Here is a 20,137-nt window from a genome sequence, read left to right as displayed (position 1 = left end):
CGAGGAACAACATTGTGAATAGATGTGAAAAAATTAGAAGGATAGTGTTGAGCGTTGGGTCTTGTTCAGGGTGTACAAAATATGGCCATCATGAGCACACTATATAATGTTATAAAACATAAGCACTTTTATTTCCAAGTTTATTAAGAACCACCTCATTCTTTGGTGTTTCGCTATATTTGTGGGTAATCTTTAAAACCTCACGAACCTGCACATCATTATACACCCAATCCAGTAAAATCCAGTCCAGTGTTTCCAAATTCACACACATGCGTGTTGAGGCACAGCGCAACCAACCTTCAATCCGTCATCCCTCGACATCGCTCTCCTCATTAGTCGGTATTGAATGACCGCATTCCTACACGCATCTCTAATTGGTTATTCTGGCTGTCGATCAAAGCGCCGCCGTTCACGGCGCTCCATGATTGGCTGCTCCCCCTTCCCTTTCTCTCTGTGGTGTATCGCGGCGGTGGGTCGAGTCGCCGCCGCTGCTGCTGGTGTCTCCGGTCGGGCACGTTTATCGCTTCATTCCCTCCGCGTTTTCCGTTCACTCATCGAGCCGGTTCCGTGTTAAGATGGCGGCGGTCGCCCGGTTGGAGGGTCGCGAGTTTGAGTACGTGATGAAGAAGCGCTCGGTGACGGTGGGTCGGAACTCGTCGCAGGGCTCCGTGGACGTGAGCATGGGCCACTCGAGCTTCATCTCCCGGCGGCACCTGGAGATCTTCACCGCTGCGGCGGACGACACGGGCGGCGGGGAATTTTACCTCCGCTGTCTCGGGAAAAACGGGGTGTTCGTGGACGGCGTGTTCCTGCGGCGGGGGGCGCCACCCCTGCAGTTGCCCCGATTGTGAGTAATTATCGTCCTCATATTTATTTTCATAATTTTACCATCATCATCATCACAATAGTTGTTGTTGTTGTTGTTGTTGTGGCGGCGCAGTAAAAGAGCACGTGCTCGCGTATCTTCCCTCTTTACAAGTTGATTGTTTCGCTTTCAGAACCCTTGGGCTGTGTTTCAAACCGTAGTACGCTCCCTATCTAGGCGTTCTTTTGAGTCGTCGTACACGTAATGCACGTGCCGCAGCAGTTTCCCAGGCGCCGTAGCTGCAGACTCTGGCGTACAGGGGTCTGCAGCGTTTTAAGGGGGTCAAATGTGCATGCTGCAGCAGTTGTGGACATGATAGGCGTGTGCGGCAGCATATTGGGCCTCTGAAGAGCATACCGCCGTTTTGGGCATCACAGGCGCATGTTGCATTTTTATGTCGTCATAATTGCACGCAGCATCATTTTGAGCATCACATGTGCGTGTTGCATCTGGTGCATGTCGAATTTAAAAGACACAGGAGGCACATACTGCAACAGTCTTGGACAGCATGGGGCATTCTAGACGTCATAATCACATGCAGCGGCACTTGTGGGCATCTTAGACGTGTACAGCATGATTTTGAGTGTTGTAAAGGAATGCAGTGGTTTTGGGCATCGTGAAGGCATGTTGTAGAGCCGCAAATCTTTTGTTATTTGAGGTGCATGACGCAAGCAGATTTGGGCATCACAGGTGTGCGCTGCAGCATTTCTGGGCATCACAGGTGCATGCAGCTGTTTTGGGGCATCTCACACGTGAGCGTCGTGTTTGTGCAGGTGCACACAGTTCATATGTGGTTTCAGTATTTCATGCGTGTCACATGGAAAGAACACGTTTATTTTAAATGTGTAGCTGGTTGTGTTGATGTGTGATCATGTTGACCTTTAGATTTTGCCGTTTCACCTTTGAAACCCTTAGTAAAGTTCCACTAGTGGGTGTTTTTTGTAAACAGTCAGGGTTTATTATTATAGGATGTTACTTGGCATTTTTCTGAGGTTTTTTTGCGCCGCATAAAATCACTGCGCCGTTCTTGACTGTAGTGCATACTTACCTCTGTGCTTTTTTTAACAGGTGACCCACATACCTCAATACAATGTTAAAATCTGTTGCCTGTGCATCTCTGTGATTTATTTGACAGCCACTTTAGGTACTGTTAGAATACCCTTTTTAATATCAACGAAATCGTTTTTTTGGATATTTGCTCATTTTATACACCACTAGTTGATGTGATAAAGTAAATGTGATGTTTGGAATACATCTTTTAGACAGCAGGCTCGAGATTGAAAGACATGATGTATAAACACTTCAGATGAACACATTGGGCATTGAAATCGGCATACACACATTCTGGGGATTTGTGCAAATTAGTAGACTTGCGTAGATGCAAGATATGTCGATTTATATCAGGGATGTGTGCTATCACTAATTCCACTGTCGCTTAAACAACATTTTTTTTTTTAACCGACTAGTCTAAAACTAAGAATGGCCCACTTTGTGCATATATTAGGGGTGTTCTCGACTAAGGATTTACATAGTCGAATCAGAATTGTCACGTCTTGCCTATAGTCGACTGAAAGTCGAAGCGTGTGCATGTGGGGGCGACACCAGGTGGTTAACAATGGTATAGCGCATCAAACGTTTAAAACGGTTTACCTTTATAACAAATAAAAATGAAATAAGCCAGATTCAAGTCGCAATGTGCAAAATCAATGGGTTTAGGCAAAATGTCTGAAATACAGGGTAACATGTATTCAAAACAAAATCCACAAATAGTGAAATTAATGTACGTTTTCCTTAAACTTCACGTAACAATGCTGTGCCCTTCAATACTAGACCAGATCTCCCCTCAATACTAGACCAGATCACGCCTCAAAGCTGTTTTTTAAACTAATTGATAATATGTTCCATGCTTGCTATATGCTGTATTTTGGTTATATTACTTTATAGTTGTTTTGTATCATGCAGCGGACAGTTCAGTCTAATTAACGGACTACAGTGTTTCCGACAGGATTCTGAGAGGCTTGTAGCGCTCATGACGTCACACCCTAATAATCATATATGTGACGGCATCACGTCTTGTTTTGGTGTTGACACTGGCAATCTTTTTTTTGCTTCTACTAGTACTATTTCATATTTCATTAGGGATGGGTATCGTTTAGACTCTTATCAATACTGCTATTGGTCTGATACTGTAACGGTATTCTCTGGTACTTTTTGATATAAAGATATGTCCTCTCGGGCATGGACCAGCTGAATCAGAAGGAGTGGCTGCAGCTTAAAAAACATTTCAAAATCGTAATAGTTATTTATGCATGTTTATATAGTTTATAGTTCTTTTGTGTATACTGCACTGAATTATTTCAGTTGTCAGTGGTAATATAAATGATTACACATATAGGCTGATCATGAAGTAGTTAATAGAAAATGGATTAAATGTGTAATTATCTTTCTCCGATGTTGAATAAGCATAGTTTTAAGGTTATGGAAAGCAGTAAAATCAATTTTACAGTTGTTTTAAAACGGATGAATGGCATTAGCATATATAATATAAAGAATGTCAGAGTTCAAGTAATGTCTGTTAGCATTCAGAACACATACCTGACGTAGATGGGGCATCAAGAGATGAAGTAGATTGGGCTAAGCAGTCAATGATTCAGTTTTGACAGGTGCTTTGACAGATTTCTTGTGTTTCCACCCTTATAAGCAAATGTTTTGTTGCACTTGTGAGATCGAGCATTGTCACTATAAGCATTGACTTTGAAGTTCTCTTCGCCATCGTCACGAATTAACAGCGTATTTCTTCTGTGCGGCTGTTCGTGAGTGTGCGCCATGTGTAGACACAAACTGCGCCTCCCGCGCTCTGATGGGAATAACGAATATGCTTGCGCTAAAGACTTAATTCTTGGTGTCATTGAAAATTGGAAACTATTGTTGAATTAAAATGTTCAAGATAACGTTAATGTAGCAATAAAATATAAAAATGTTATTCCTGTGGACCGAAAGCAGAACCAATAAGGGTGGAGCTCAGGTCTTTCATTATTTTGCCCCGGGGTCCGTTTAGTACCGGGGCTTCGGTACCCATCCTTACATTTTATTGTATTTTAATACAACTAAATGCTATTTATTATTTGAGGTGCATGCCGCAGCAGATTTGGGCATCACAGGTGTGGGCTGGCTCGAATAAATAAATGTATGGGAAACACTGGAACTATGTGTATTTACAGACAAAGTGTTAATTCATAGTTATAATCCCCAAACATTCAGTAAGTGACATATGTTTGTAAACGGTGTACACATTCATTTACGAGTCATCTACCGGTATGTCCAGAATGCAAACCTGCGCTAACATTGAGATTTGTTTTTATGTACGTGGCTGTTCACTGACATAATTGTGTGATGTCTTTCCTTCTTTTCTTCAAATAATGTTGAACGTCTATTATTCACGTTTTAATTTTTTTTAATAATTACTTTAATAAATGAATCGTACAAGCTTATAGTGAAACATTGGATGTGAAAAGTTGCCGTTTTTCAAAAAGAACACTGTATTTTTTAAATGATTAAACTCTGTTGTTTGTTTAAGTTGACCAGCACTTTTTTAATTATTTAGATATTTGCAAAACCCAGTGACTAACATAATAGGCGACTAATAATAATGATTTATGGCACAGAATAAAAATCACGAAATATGGAGCTACAAGGTTTCGGAAGGACAGCAGCGATACGGTCATATCACATTTTGCTTTAAGAGCTAGGTTTGATAGTAAAAGTCATGTGTTGGCAAATAAATAATCATTTGTTTATAATCGAGTAGTCTGATCTGACCGCATCTTTAGTTAACCTACCCATGCTTTACTCGGTTTATAATGCTGATTATATGAACCGATTTCTGAGAAAGTATTTCAGCATGAATGAGCTTTATTCATAATGTTCTACTAAAGTTGTAGTTCTATAAACAGAAGAAGAGTCAGAGCCGCACACTTGAATGAGTGTAAAATCAATCTGTTCTACCTGTGAGATGTGAAGTCCAGATGGTTTGTATAGATCGTAATAGACAGCGAGACTGTCTGAGTTACAATATTGATCAAATGACTAAAGAGCGTTTCATTAGGGAAGACACTTTAGTCAGTGTTCTTTCAGCAGCACATAGACAGTTGCTGATGCAGATGTCACACAAACACATCCATGTTGCATCTCTGAACTACTGTAACGATAATGAAATTAGGCTGACAAATAATTGTCAAATTAACCATTGTGATTATAACTATTATTGTATGTTTTGGGGCTTTTGTGATTATGACGATTAGTTGCCTGCTTTAGAGCTTTGGCATTTTAATTCTCATACATTTTTGATTTGGCTTTGAAATGACCATATTGTTCTGAATATAAGACTATGTAGTTTTCTTAGAAATTCATTGGAAATCAACGTGGTCATCATATATTCATGGTATAGGCTCTTACGTGCCAATAAAACAACCGCCAAATACTTGTAAATTGAGTACATTGAACAGGGGTGAATTGAAGCCACGATTAAAATGCTTTTTTTCTTACTTGCAAGATTACATAAAAAATGTATGTATACTAAATGAGTAGTTCACTTTCAAAATAAATGTCCATGATAATTTACTCGCCCCATGTCATCCAAGATGTTTGTATTTTTTCTTGCGTTCATGACTCTATACTTCCACCTACGTGACCTTTTCAACGTAATTACATATTTTGTGAAGTCATGAACGCACATCGCAGAAAAGAGCAAGGCAAGCATTTGTGTTTATAAAGGATATACATTTTTTTTTTTTTAGAAAATGATCGATCGTTTCGTTAGATAAGACCTTAATTCATCGTCTGATATGGTTTAAAGCCCTTTGTAGCTGCACTGAAACTGTCATTTTGACCTTCAACCGTTTGGAGTCCATTGAAGTCCACTATATGTAGAAAAATGCTGGAATGTTTCCATTAAAAACCTTCATTTCTTTCGACTAATGAAACAGAAACATAAACATCTTGAATGACAGGGGGTGAGTAAATGATCATGAACATTTATTTAGAAAGTGAACTACTCATTTAATGAAATTTTGATAGGGTGGTGGTGTTTGTATTTAGTGCAGATACATTAACACCTGCGATATGAAGGCTTTCCAGCGGAAAGACGTTGGAGAGCAAGATCGTTTCGGATCAGTAACATTGGTTGTGTTGTTGGTCAGAACCAAGATATGTTGTTGTTGTAATATTCATTGTTTTAATAGTCATTGTTAATCTGGAACCAGTGTGTTGCTTTATATATACTCATCTTCGCTTATTTTATTAATTTGCATTATTATTCGCCTGGTCTTAGCTAAGATAAAGCTAAGCATTTTATGCCTGCGTTGCACAGCAGGTTTGAGGACGGAGCAATGCAGGAAGGGGCGTATTCCTATTGCATAGTAGTGCTTTTTTGTGTATTTCAAATCACAACAATAGTTTTCAGAAATCGATAACCCTTCCTTTACCTGCAATTACTTTAGTCAAAGTTATTTTGTCAAACATTTTTTAACAGTACTAGAGAATCTCATATGTAGGAGCCCACATGCTGGATGTTACTCTGTAGAGGACACGGAGCTACTGATGTAACGATTACCGGTTTAATGGTTTATAGTGATAATAACGTCCAAAGGTTAGTATTACTGAGTCATATTTTAATTACCGTTAAACCATACCAGTTTTACGACTTAGAAAACCCTGTCCAGCATCAAACAAAGTTATCAAGAATATATCTTAAGATGCAACATGAGACGTGGGTTTTGATCATTTATGTCAGGAGAGTAAAGGCCATTGTACGTTGAGTCCGAAGTTGGCGTCTGCAATTAAAAAAATAAATACGAACCCACGTTGTCTCAATCACTTTTACCCACTTCCTCCGATACTTTCAACCGTCATAAAAAAAATTGTGTTCCAATTTCTGCGTTTTTCGCATGTTGCAAGCATTTTGAAAGGCGTTTAGACAATTCAGTGACACTGTACAGAAGAGCACCAAATATGAAAAACGCATACGGAAATTTCAGACTGTATGTACAAAGACCTTAAATCTGAGTCAGGAGTATTGAAAATCTGAACACAATTTTAATTATTGACGTCTGCTCCTGTGAGTTTGTGATGACAGTGGTTCACTAAATAGGACTTTAATCCAAAAAAATGGATATACTGAACACGTTAACTTCACATTTCTTTATACAGACACATCATTTCTATTCATTATCCATTAAATTATGTGATATGATGAGTTTGAAACTCCGTTCAGCTGACTTAAGGTTGTGTTTAATCTGAACTAGGAAACCTTTACCCCATGCTCCCAAAGTGCCATGACTATTATACATGTTATTTGATGTAAATCAAATCAGGTAAACTCAACATTACATCTCTACACGGAGCATCACCGATTTCAATGTGTCTCAAGGACGCGGAGGCAAAACACATTTGTGAAGGTGTCCGATAAATGTTTAGAAAGCTGAAAATGCGATTTGATGTATTTACACTGCTTTTAGTCGAGAGCTGGACCACATCTTTATCTTGAAAAATAATTCATTATTTAAATTGATCGATAAAAGATTCCTTGAACACTGTCCTTGAAGCGTGTATGTATAATGCATTATAAAGAGTTATTAAAGGGTAAAATTCATTATTATTCTTCATAATGTGTGTTGTAATGCATTATATGTAGTTGAAAAGAGGTACAACCAACTTAAAATGCGTAGTGTAACAATGAAGTGCTAAGTGTTATAATGTATTAACTGTAATAACAATTATTAATAAGACATTACAATGCATTAAAAGGTCCATTACAATGCTTTAAAACTACTTTAATAATTCACTATACACACATGCTTCAAGGAAAGTGTAACTGAAGATTCTTCACAGATAGATATTAATCAGCATCGTACCTTCAAGGAAAGTCGGATTCATGTAAAACACTGAATTTCGTATCCGTCTTCATCACTTCTCAACAGCCGCTGTATGTCTGTGATGGAAAACTGTTTTTTCTGTTGAAAGAGTGTGAGGTTTGGCACGATTCTGGCTGACACGTTAAATTGGTTCTTGCAGACGGGAGGCTGAACACACGACGCTCATGTTTCCTCTAGTATAAGTATGTTTGAGGGACACTCTGTATGTTTCTGTATTACCGTGTGTTTTTTGGAAACTATTATGATGAAAATGTCATGTTGTATTTTGGAGTACCGTGTATTGACCATAATGTTGTCTTGCGTTGTGTGAGTAAGTTGATGTGCAGAAACACGTCTGCTCAGATCACACACACCACCCACAGAGAGGAATGTGAGGGCTTGAGATCCAAACATTCCTGTTTAAAGAGATTCTCATGGTTGCCGTGATGGACTTGTGCTCATGTCTCTTAGAGAAAAGCATCACAAAGACACGAAAATGTTCATGAACAAAGGTTTGTTTTGAGATATCTGCCGTAGAAAATAGTGTCTGATGCATGTTTATATAAATCATAAAAGTAAATGACTGAAGTCTGAAGTTTTGTCGTCGCACAAACAGTCTTTGTTCATTGAACAGACTCGAGACCATGCCATTAATCAGCCCCTTTAATATGTAAACGAGGTGCGTTGTGATTGGCTGACCTCCGCATACCAGTGTTGTTTATCCGGGCCAAACTGCTAAACACAAACGTGTTGATATGTAAATGTGTGGACGAACAAACAGCTTGTAAAGCTTACAGTGATGAACATGATTGAGTTCATTTCAGCAAGTTTAGTTTCAGTAAACATTTACACTGAACCACGGATGTGTCAAATCTAATATTTTCAGGAAACGAGAAAGATGAGGCTTTCATTGATGTGAGCTCAAGGAAAATTCTGGAAAATTACATGCGATCATCATGGAGATTTAACGATTCACCGTGAACCGGTCGAAAATCGATTATAATACGCGATGATTCAAGTCGGTTCGGACGTTGAAAGAATCTCAGTTTGTGTTTTGAACAGCAGGGGCCGCTGTTTTTTCTTCAAACTTGATAAACGTGGAGATGCTGATATTTCTTTAAAAAGTAAAAGATAGCAAAAGTACAGACCAAGTCTTAGTTTGTTTATATTACATACGGGTGTAACGGTACGCATATTCGTACTTAACGGTCACGGGGGTGAACAGGGCCATTATGTCGATGTTTGGAATACACTTTACAAAGGAGGCGACGTCATTTCCTCATTATCTTCAGCTAGCATGTCCTGTGACAACGAAGCATTGTGTCCGTCACCAGATGTTGGTGTTTTAATGGCATAACTTAAGCATAAAAGCTAACTGTTTGGAAAGTTTTTGATATATTAGTGTGTTTATATTATATAGCATATTTTGAAAACTATTTAAAATATAAAATGTTGTTTTATTTGCAAACAGCTATGCTTGAGTTATGCCATTAAATCAGTGACATCTGCTGACGGACACAACATGCCAGCTGAAGATAATGAGGAAATGACGTCGCCGCCTTTGCCAAGTGTATTCCAAACATCTCTATAATGGGACTCACATGCCCTGTTCACTCCACAGGCTTAACCTCCAAGTGCTCTGCCCTTCGAAGGGAGTAGGGCACAGGAATGATGCCTATATTTGGAATGTTGCCCGTGATGGTTCGATATGAAAACACTAAAATAGAAATAATCAAAATGCAGTTGTTTATTTTGCCGCAACTCATCTATAATCAGAAATAAAATCCCATCGTGCGATCAGAATCGTTACATCACTATTTATAGCAGATGCTGAATAAAGTTCAGACACAATGCTGAATGTCCCTTCTTACGTTATCTTATCTCAAACACCTGAACATTTTATTTTTGTTACAGTGTATTAGAAGACAACATTTACCCTTTACAGGATATATTGTGTATCTTCATGTTATTCCAAAGATCTTTGCTGTACTTAGTTGCATCCTTCTTTGTATGGTCGACTGAGGTTGGGTTTTGATATTGTCTCATGATGTTGAAAGGTAATCAGGTTTGTGTGTATTGCCCTACACATGTTGTTTGTTTCTGAGTGAATGAAGTCATTCATTTGTATTTGTTAGGAAATAAACATGCAGGGACTTTCCGACGCGTGTCCCACTGCATTCTGGGATAATTGTGGTGTGTATGTCTGCAGGGCCAGGAGTAAAGTTTACAACAGATCCTGACACAAAAACATGCAACCTTATCTGCTAAAACCATTTCAACCTGTTTTCCTTTTGTCCTGTGGTTGAGTATCATGGAAAAGGATTGAATTGACCTGTTTTATGGTGTAGCAGCAAATGATGACGTTAAAAGTACTTCTGGAGAAGCGTTTTAATTCAATTTATTTTGAAGTATTTATGTTTAAATGAAATGCTTTATTGATTGGTCGGTTTTGCTGATATTGAAATGAATTATTGAGATTAGCTCTTAAAAGTCTGTGACTTTTTTTGGACCAAAATATATAAAAATAGTCTCCTTACCTAAATTCACAAGAGTAAATTACAATTTTTTTTTTATAGTTCAAAAAGATGGAGATAAAAGGACCAAAGTTAAAGATTGCAGATACACAAATATGTTTCCATAAGAAGATTAAATAGGCCCTTTGTTGAAATGAATGTTTATGAGTTTGTCTTGACTAACGATTACACAGTTTTCTCAGTTGTGTTGTTTTTGAAGAGCCGGTTCTTGTAAGACAGGATATTGGTTCATCAAGGGATGAGTAATTTTAGCATCGCCTGGAGAAAACGAGCCTTGCGTCTCTACACGCTGTCCCATGAGTCTTACTACCACTCTCATCTCTGTCTTAATATAACGCTTGTTTGAAACGCTTTACGTTTGTTTAAATGCACGATGAAATTTAGGTCAAAGTTTCTTTTATTTCGTATGTGAATGTGAAACTGCAGCTTCTCAGTTGTGTGTTGATGTCGACACTAATAATGGTTATTGATATAATTATTTTTGGCATGAACGGGCATTAAAGATAAACTTTATTGACACAGCTGCATTTGTTACTGTTAACCTCATTTCATTTGCATCGTTTATTGACGCAACTGGAATTCCTTAAATCGTCAAAGTGAAATGATTTTCCATTCAAGATGCATAGATTCCTTAAATATGAGATGTAGCATCTCGACATCAGATGCAATCTCAGATGTTCAGTCTATACACGCACAACCTTGAATGACAGGTTATTAGCAGATCGTAAATCCCCTGCTAACGGTAATGTCACGCCCCTTACTGAGACTCCGCCCTCATGTTTCGGGGAGCGTTGCTTTGTTCACCCTCAGATCTCACTCTTGCGTTCATGTCGGTGTTCATGTCTGTGCACGTCTGATTGTATCTGTAAGTGTTGACATGCCTTTGCGTCTTTCTCACAGGTGCACGTTTCGATTTCCCAGCACCAACATAAAGATCACGTTCACCGCGCTGGCCAGCGTCAAGCGTGAGAAGACCGAACCTGAATCTCCAGTGAAAGCTGTTCAGCCACAAATCTCTCCTCTCACCATCAATATACCTGACAACATCGCCCATCTCATGAGCCCCCTGCCCTCGCCCACCGGCACCATCAGGTACACACAAACATCTCACCCGTTTATGAAGCGTTTCAGATCAGATACGACTTCTTTAAAGGAGTAGTTCACTTCTAAATTTGCCCCTGTTGACTTTCTATTGTAGGAATAAAGGTTACTAGTTTTGAGACCATTTTGGCGACTCGATATGGTTAAAATTTCGATTAGTTATCAGTATTTTACAGTGTAACGTATATTCAACATGCTGCGATGCGTCTGTACATCGCATGAATAACTTTATCTCCGTTCCAGACATCTCAGTTAGGCTACTAATCATGACGACGTTCTCTTTCGTGTCTTGTGTATGTTCATACACTGTCAAATACACACGCTGTTGTGTCACAAAATCACAAGGTACACATGAGCAAAGTCCACTGTGCTTTAAATGTATACCCGCATCGTAAAAGAATCTGGCTTAAAGTGACAGTTACCTAATTAATCTGTGACATATTTTTATGAGAAAATTCAACTTTTGTAGCTTTGTTTAGAGTCAGCACATATTTATAAGATGTGCACGGATTGACCGGCCGGTCAGTCTCAGGTCTTGCTGATTCCAAGCCGATCGTATGTTGCCAGGGACGCAGTCACAGCTGTCAGTATACTCAAAGACTCACGTAAACATGTAAAAGTCCGTTCGCGACGGCTGTCTTTCACGACTTATTTACACTCGTGACCGGACTTCCACCGAACTGCGCGAGTCTCAAGCGTCATGTAGTGCACAGACAGAGAGATGCACATTTTTTTGACCGTCTAGTAGTTCATCTGTCATTGCTCTGTCTACTGCGGGTATGTACTACATGCTAACTGTGACGCTAAACTCTGACACATGCTAAATTCATGTCTTTCACTCTGTGTAAAACAAATGTAAAGCAATCAATAGGGTTGAATGGAATTTACGTTAAAACTATGTTCATTTCACTAAAGGTAAAATGACATTCAACACAAAAATCCAAAATATAGAAAATGAATAAATCAACCAATATTTGTGATATTATTCGATTGAGTTCTTTACTAACACAAAAAGGGCAAATGCATATACATCTTTAGAGTAGAATAGATTTTTTACTTTTTATTTAAGTTGCAGCTAAAATCAGACTCAAGATAAAGACAAGTTATTTTACATTTCAGAAAAATAAAATAAAGCAGTTATTTCAGTTACAGAGTTCTTCAATATAAGAGTTATTTGGGAAAGAGAAGGTTCTGTAATTAAATGCAGGTTGGAGAACTGCATTTAGGGAAGTTCGGGGTAATTGTGATGTTCAACAATTTATGTAATGAAAATAAAATAAATATTATGAAAATGTGCATTAAAGAAAAGTTAATGTTTTTTTATATACCGTCAATTATAGTTTGTGGATACAAAATCGGAATCGGCTGGTTTCACTTATAATAAAATCAGATTCGGCAAAGAAAATGTATAATATTTACTAAAGACAGTGAAGACTGTGAGGAGTTATCTTTTCATTGATCATTCAGTTTTCAATGTGAATCCTACTGTTAAATAGACCTACTTGAAACATTTAATTGTTGTTCAAAATTTTATAGTTCATATTTGTGGGATTATGATGATGAATCTATATAACCAAAGCCTTTTTCAGTAATACAATGTGAAGTGTAAAAATAAAATTGTTCTAATGCATATTTTATATATTACTTTTATATTGCATCGTTACAGCAGTTTTATGCAGTCGTCTTGATATTTTTTCAAATAATTTATATTTCACCGATATTACCTGTTTTAGATTCTGGTACCGTACTGATGCCAAAATGTTGGTATCGAGCCAACCCTACTTTTGTAGTATAGCTTTATAGTATGTTTCTTTAAATGGAAGATCAATTCAATTCGAAGAATCAGTATTTTTTACCCAGCCCTACTGAACGCATGTGAAATAAATAATATGGGAGAAAACATACCTGCATACTCATTTATTTTACAAACGTTTTTAAATGGAGGACTAGGATGCAATATGTGCAAAACAGATGTGAAAGTATCTCCGAGTGAGACCTCAAGAAGTTTGAGAAAATGACAGGGAAAAATTCTCTAAGGATCAATCAAATTTCCGTATAAGTGATCTTACATAATGTGGTGTCACAAATATGCTAATTAGCGCATGACATCATTTATCTACATAAGTTCTGTTCTGAATGATCGCTGCAGCTGTGTCTCTATTCAGATCTGATTGGTTTAATTGAGTTTCCGGCCATTCACGCTAAATGACACTTCCGTCTCTCTCTCTGCATGGATGCTCATGTTTTTCTCTCTCGTGTTTCTCCACCAGCGCTGCTAACTCGTGTCCGTCCAGTCCGCGTGGCGGTGGGTCGTCTGGGTACAGGATGGGTCGGATCGTGCCTGATCTGCATCTCATGAATGAAAACTCTCATTCTGAGAATGATAAAGAGGCTTCTGAAGGAGACAGCCCGAAGGTACTGAAGCCACCGAACATGAACGTTCTCTGTATTTACTTATCTCACGAGAAGCGTTTGAGCCGCTGCTCTACCACCAGCCACCATTAGAGGGCGATGTGGGTCAAACTCCCCTTTGTGTGGAGTTTGTATAAATAATAAAGGAGAAGTTCACTTCAAAACCCCCCATTGACCTTCCATAGTACGAATAATAATTACTTTGGAAAGTGAATGGGGGCCAATTTTGAAGTGAAGTGATTTTATGTTCTCGTGTTGATTTCTCTCTCTTTCTCTCTGCAGGATGACTCCAAACCTCCATATTCATACGCTCAGTTGATCGTTCAGGCCATCACGCTGGCGCAGGACAAACAATTAACACTAAATGGCATCTATACACACATCACCAAGAATTACCCGTACTACAGGACAGCAGATAAGGGCTGGCAGGTCAGTATCAGTGATCTCAGGGTGTTTTTGAGTGGGCAGATCTACAGTGATGCCTTTGAGTTATATTGAGAGGCACTATGCTGTTGAGGTGTTCTGAGCTTTATTTAGCTCACACTTTATAGCGACTAGAAAGCATTTCTCACACAGAGGTAGAGACGTCCACTTCCTGTAAAAACACAGCTAGTTGTGTTACCAACACCACACTCCTGGTTTTTGGTTTCCCAGACAAATTCGTTCTTCAAATATATATGTGTACGTGTAACATTGCTCTGCAAGTTGCGTGCCAGTTTTTTATCCTTGAAGGGACAGTTCACCCGAACATGAAAATTCAATATCGCTCTCACAAAATCTGTATAAATTATTTATTTGGTTGAATTACCTTGTGTATGAAATGAGCTAAATAACAAACTTGCAGTGAACATAAAGATATTTGTGAGAATGCTTGTAACCAAACATTTCTTCGACCCCGTTGACTGCCATAGTAGGAAAAATGACAAGTCAGAAATGCCCCAGAACTGTTGGCTGCTCCCACATTCTTCAAAATATCTTCGTGTGTTCAACCGAACAAATAAATGATAATTTCCCTACTATGCTAGTCAATGTGGTCCAAGAACTGTTTGGTTACAGGCATTCTTACAAATATCTTTCCATCTTTGTGTTTGTTACAACAAAGAAGTCTATACTGATTTGAAACAGCTCGAAGGTCAGTAAACGATGACAGAATTGTTATTTTTGGGTGATCTGTCCCTTTAAACATAAGCAACATGACATATTTTCTCAGAAGCAAAAAAGCTGATGTTAAGATTCATTTTGCATTTTTATTGTCCATTTCTACAAATCGATTTCGCACAATTGCCTGTGTGTGATTTGACATGCGTTAAAATGATTTTTTGGAGAGCATGAGTATGACTGTGTTGCTACATATATTTATATTGTTGCATGTGAATAAACTACACTTTTAACATTTGTTTTGTCAAAAAAACGATCAAAATGTGCCCAATATGATTTGTAATTAAGTTGAATTAACGTTTGACTGTCTGTCAACACCACACAACACACATCTGGGATTTACTTTTACAAAATGAGTTGAAACAAATTAGAAATGTACAACTTCCCTTGCAGTATTTCTTAAATGCTTCACGTTTCTTTGTATAATATTTTTTTTACTTCAAATAACAAAACTAAACTGCAATTTTAAAACAAAATTAATAATAGAAAAAGTCTCTTTAATACAAACAAACTAATACTGTCCGTGCTTTTCTTAGATTTTTTTGCTTTTAAGAAATATCAGCATGTCCACGTTTAGGTTTGCAGTGAACATGGCGGGCCCTGCTGTTCAAAAAATGTATTGCGATTCATTTCACACCTCAACCGGCTCATGGTGAATCGCTACATCCCTAGTTATCAGCAGTTAGACCGAATCATGATTTTGTGACTGACTGTACCTGTGTTCTGGTCCATTTGTTTTGTTTCAGAATTCGATCCGTCATAACCTGTCCCTGAATCGGTACTTCATCAAAGTCGCCCGCTCTCAAGAAGAGCCAGGTAAGGGTTCATTCTGGAGGATAGACCCCTCGTCTGAGAGCAAACTGGTGGAGCAGGCGTTCCGGAAACGCAGGCCGCGGGGTGTGCCCTGCTTCAGGACCCCGCTGGGACCCCTCTCATCCAGGTGAGATCCTAACACTGACCTTTACAAAGTTACGGCAATACATATCAGTCCACTCATGGTCGTATTTTATATTTTGGTTAGAGCAGAGACATAAAAATTGTTGATTACGACCTATCATCTTATTTCATTAACAACAGGAGCGCTCCTGCATCACCCAATCACTCTGGGGTCCTCTCCGCCCACTCGAGTGGTGTTCAGACCCCCGACAGCCTATCACGGGAAGGCTCACCTGTTCCTATAGAGCCGGAGCCCGCCGTGGTCCCTGCTGCTGCCATCCAACCCAAACTAGCTGTGATTCAAGAGGCCCATTTCACTCCCAACTCTGCTGGTACACACAAACAACAACCAATCGTTTAAATTTGCATATTTGTGTTTTTTGTATATGACTCAGTTTTTTTCTGTCTCAGCTTCTTCCATCGGCAGTCAACCGGTTCTGATCGCCGTCCAGCGACAGTTAAATCAGACCATGAAACCCGTCACGTACGCCCTGGCCACGCCGGTCACATCCTCCACGTCTGCGCAGACCTTGATGCAGACGGTGCACGTGGTACATCAGATCCCAGCTATGACTGTCAACACCGTCAGCGGAAACCTGCAGCCGGCCATCAAAACCGAGCCGCGAGAGAACGGAAAACCAGAGGAGGTTAAAGGTGAGAGGTCACGGCAGCTCGGGGGTTGTGGGGGCTTATTGGACAAAGATATGAGCTGGTAACTGAAAGGTTGTTGGTTTGAATCCCATGCACTCCACATTTTTCATATGGATGCAGATTTGTGTAAACTCATATTTTTTTTTTTTTTTTAATTTCTACACAATTGAAATATATTGTCATTGTTTATTTTTCTATAAATGTCACTCTGTATAATGTATTTAGATTATTTTTTAATTCACATCTTTTCTTTCTCTTTTAGTGAAGGTAGAGCCACTTCCCACCATCACTCACGCCTCGGCCAATAGAATCATTCAGACCAGCTCCGTAGCCACGCCCCTCCAGACGGTTACCATATTGCAGCAAGCCCCACTTGGTCAGCACCAACTGCCAATCAAAACCATTACCCAAAACGGCACTCATGTGGTGCCCATCGCCACGGCGATACAGAGTCAGAACAGCTCAGGTATTCCCGCACGCCGGTTATTTCAACAAATATTTGTTATTTCTTTTAAATGTCACGTGTGTTGACGTAACTCTCATCTTTCTCTCTCTGTAGTGTCAAGTCCATTACACCTGCTTGCTGCCCACGCCTCCGCGTCCGCCTCCCTCCCAACCAAGCGTCAGAACGGGGAAAAGGCGAGCGAACCGCCCGAGAGCAAACGTTTGAAAACGGAGGAAGAACAGAAGGCAATCTCTGAGCCGAACGGAAACGCAGCGGAGACGGACTCCGCCCACCAGCGCTCCGGCCACGACTAGCTCATCGTACAACAGCGCCGCCGTCTCCACCTGCCACGTGTTTCTCACTTTTTATTGTGTATCTGCCCTTACACTTTTTATTCCGGGCGGCTCGCAGTGCCAAACCCGAAGCTTTTACATCGGACGACCGTCATCCCCCTAACGCATCTCAAAACCACTTCAAAACTCTGTCCGGAAGAACATCTTTTACACACAGACCTCCTTCGTGCGGCCGCCCGCTTTTCCGTTTGGTTACTCGAGAGCCACATCGAACAGCGCAACTGCCATCTGGTCGTCACATCGGCTGTTTTATCACACGCTCGCACCCTGCAGATGTCAGCTCACGGAAGCATCCGATTGTCTCGGATTCTGGGTCATGACGTTTGTTTTATCAGCAAAACACGCGTGGGGTGATTCCCTCCAGGTGTGGAGCGATGGGTCCCTGCGCGAATGCCACACCCAGAATATTGTCGCTCGGACGTTTCCAGGAGCTTCGTGTCCCGCGTGTTGTTTACACCAGATGGAGAATTCAAGATCCGCGCCGGCGGACGAACACGGACTCAAATCCAACATTCCAAAGTGCGTCCAGAAGATATCTCGGACTGGAGCGATTTTATGCAATGACGCACCAGGAACAGGTCTTTGGCACCCCGGCGTGAGTGTGTGTCGTGTTTTTTGTAGTAGTGCCTGTTAGGGCTGTGTGTGGAGACCTGTCTCGGCCAAAGGGAACAAAATCAAAACTCTTTTCGAATATTCGTGAACTTTCGGCAGCTAGACCATCGACATCGACCCCCCTCACCGTCACCAACTCCTGCAGCCGTCGTAGTGGATCTATATGCAGTATTTCCTCGTTCATAAGTGAAGCATTAGGATCTGGACGTGTTTTGAGTATAGAGACGTTTTAAAAAGTAATAATACCAATAATTCTATATAAATATATAAGCGACGTACGGGCAGAAGAGCTTATTGGGAAACGTTGTATGTGGACGGTGTCTCTCTTCTTCTTTTGTAAGATGAAAACCATGTATCGATGGAGTATTTTCATTTGTTTTCCTTTTTCGTTTTTTTTTTACGCGGACATATTTTCATACTCTCACGGATAAAGAGATGACGTGTCGTTTTCGTGTGTAGCTGAGCATGATGAACCGTACCTGAGCCGTCGATTAAACGTGTCAACCAAAAGAGGAAAAAAGAAAAAACGAAGAGAGAACCTGCTTTGAATCAGACCAGAGCTGCACTTGATTCAACTGTTATTTGTTTCGTCTCGGTTTCGTTTACTTTTGTTTGGAGGCTGTTGTTGTGGTGGAGGCCGACTCTGTTCAGACCTGCGCGTCTGTTTACAGTTTCTATGCGTTTCAAACAAAAGCATAAAAACAAGATTGATGTTTGTTCTGCTTCAGTGGGTAAATGCTTTTTTGTTTTTTTATAAATTAATTTAAACCTTACATGCTCGGCTGTCTCGTCTTTTCCTTGACGCTTTCATTTCAGCTCATGTGTGGTTTACATTTAGACCTCAGATATTATTTAAAAACACTTAAAAACGTACTACTTTTCCAATAATCTGTTTATAATCCCATACAAAAACGTGCTCCAAAAGCATCGTTTTAAGATCACAGGGCGCTTTGGCTTTTTGTGTGATCTGATTCATCCCCTGAACTTGTAAAACTTGAACGTTTTTCGTGTGCCGTAGTTCCTCGCAGATCCATTAGGTGGCGGTGTTGTGTAAGCATCCGGAGGCTCTTCTTGAATGCTTTCGTGTAAGAAAGAGGTACATTTGACGTCGTTGTCCCAAAGGCTATCACACACCTGCTTTAATGCCAGGAATGTGATGCCGTCGTGTTCCAGATTTTGCGTGCCGTGAATAGCGTGACCTTTAACCTCTCATTACACGCTGAGTTGAGCTGTGTGATTCTAGAAGATGATTGGATCCCCCGGCTCTTTTTGAAGGGCCCTCAGCTCTCCTGTGAGTTCAGACCTCTATGAGGTCCAGCTGCTGTGAGGTCTTGTGCCGTGGATGAGAGGGTTGACGGGCCACGTTCTGAAACGATGTCCTAAAGCGTATTTGAACACTGCAGGGTAACACTTTACGAGAAGGTTAAATTTGGAAACATTACTAAATGATTGAGCTAACAATATAATATAGTTATACACTGTTTATTGATCTTTTCTATTGATTTGCAGGAAGTCATTGTCTAACTGTTGAATGTTAAACTGTTGTTAACTAATGTTTGCAAATGAAACCTTTCATTTTAAAGTGTTAGCTGTGTCTAATTATTTATTGCATAAGCCAATAAAATTTTGAACCCTGTGACGTTCATGCAGAAGCACACTTTGATTCGAACACATGTTACAAAAATGAGTCTGCTAGGTTTGAAATAAAACAATAAAACCGTATTTGGAGACGTTTGGAAACTTGGCAGGACACCAGTGAACTTCATGCGTCCAATAAAAATCACCTGATGTAAGGTCCGAACCCGGAATAACCACACAATAAAAAACGTAATAACAGGAAAAGACAAATATACATTTTTGTATCATTTTGAATGTATTTTTCTATTACCTTTTCATCCTTTACTGATTATATTGTGTGTAGGGTTGGGATCGTTAGAATTTTATCGATTCCACAGTTGAAGTGAAAGATTAAGACATAAGATAAGACCTGTATGGTCATTTAGCCTTTTTATTGACATTTTTGCTAAATGAGCACGTTTTTTTGTATGTATACACATGGAACCATGTTTTTGTGATTTATTACAATTTGTATTACCATAGCTGAAGTACATCATGGTTAAACTGAAGTTATTATGATGAAAATGTTTTTTTGTGGTTTC

The 20,137-nt window shown here is 39.6% G+C and overlaps 1 protein-coding gene across 1 annotated transcript; it reads left to right on the top strand.

Moving 5' to 3' along the window:
• Positions 1-31: 31 nt before the first annotated feature.
• foxk2b (forkhead box K2b) lies at positions 32-18,751 on the top strand. Its single transcript, XM_056753385.1, has 9 exons — positions 32-847; positions 11,211-11,402; positions 13,682-13,826; positions 14,106-14,252; positions 15,728-15,921; positions 16,059-16,249; positions 16,329-16,571; positions 16,831-17,034; positions 17,128-18,751. The coding sequence occupies exons 1-9, from the start codon at positions 576-578 to the stop codon at positions 17,325-17,327; spliced, it is 1,788 nt and encodes a 595-aa protein (XP_056609363.1). The 5' UTR covers positions 32-575; the 3' UTR covers positions 17,328-18,751.
• Positions 18,752-20,137: the final 1,386 nt, after the last annotated feature.

The sequence above is a fragment of the Triplophysa dalaica genome, chromosome 7, assembly GCF_015846415.1.
Source record: "Triplophysa dalaica isolate WHDGS20190420 chromosome 7, ASM1584641v1, whole genome shotgun sequence".
Lineage (NCBI taxonomy): Eukaryota > Metazoa > Chordata > Actinopteri > Cypriniformes > Nemacheilidae > Triplophysa > Triplophysa dalaica.
This window is presented reverse-complemented; position numbering and strand designations above follow the sequence as displayed.

Excerpts from the sequence above, each read along its gene's own strand:
- foxk2b (XM_056753385.1), top strand. The coding sequence starts at position 576 with ATGGCGGCGGTCGCCCGGTTGGAGGGTCGCGAGTTTGAGTACGTGATG. Across the intron at positions 13,827-14,105 it reads CTGAAGGAGACAGCCCGAAG|GATGACTCCAAACCTCCATA; the intron begins GTACTGAAGCCA and ends TTCTCTCTGCAG. Across the intron at positions 17,035-17,127 it reads ACAGAGTCAGAACAGCTCAG|TGTCAAGTCCATTACACCTG; the intron begins GTATTCCCGCAC and ends CTCTCTCTGTAG.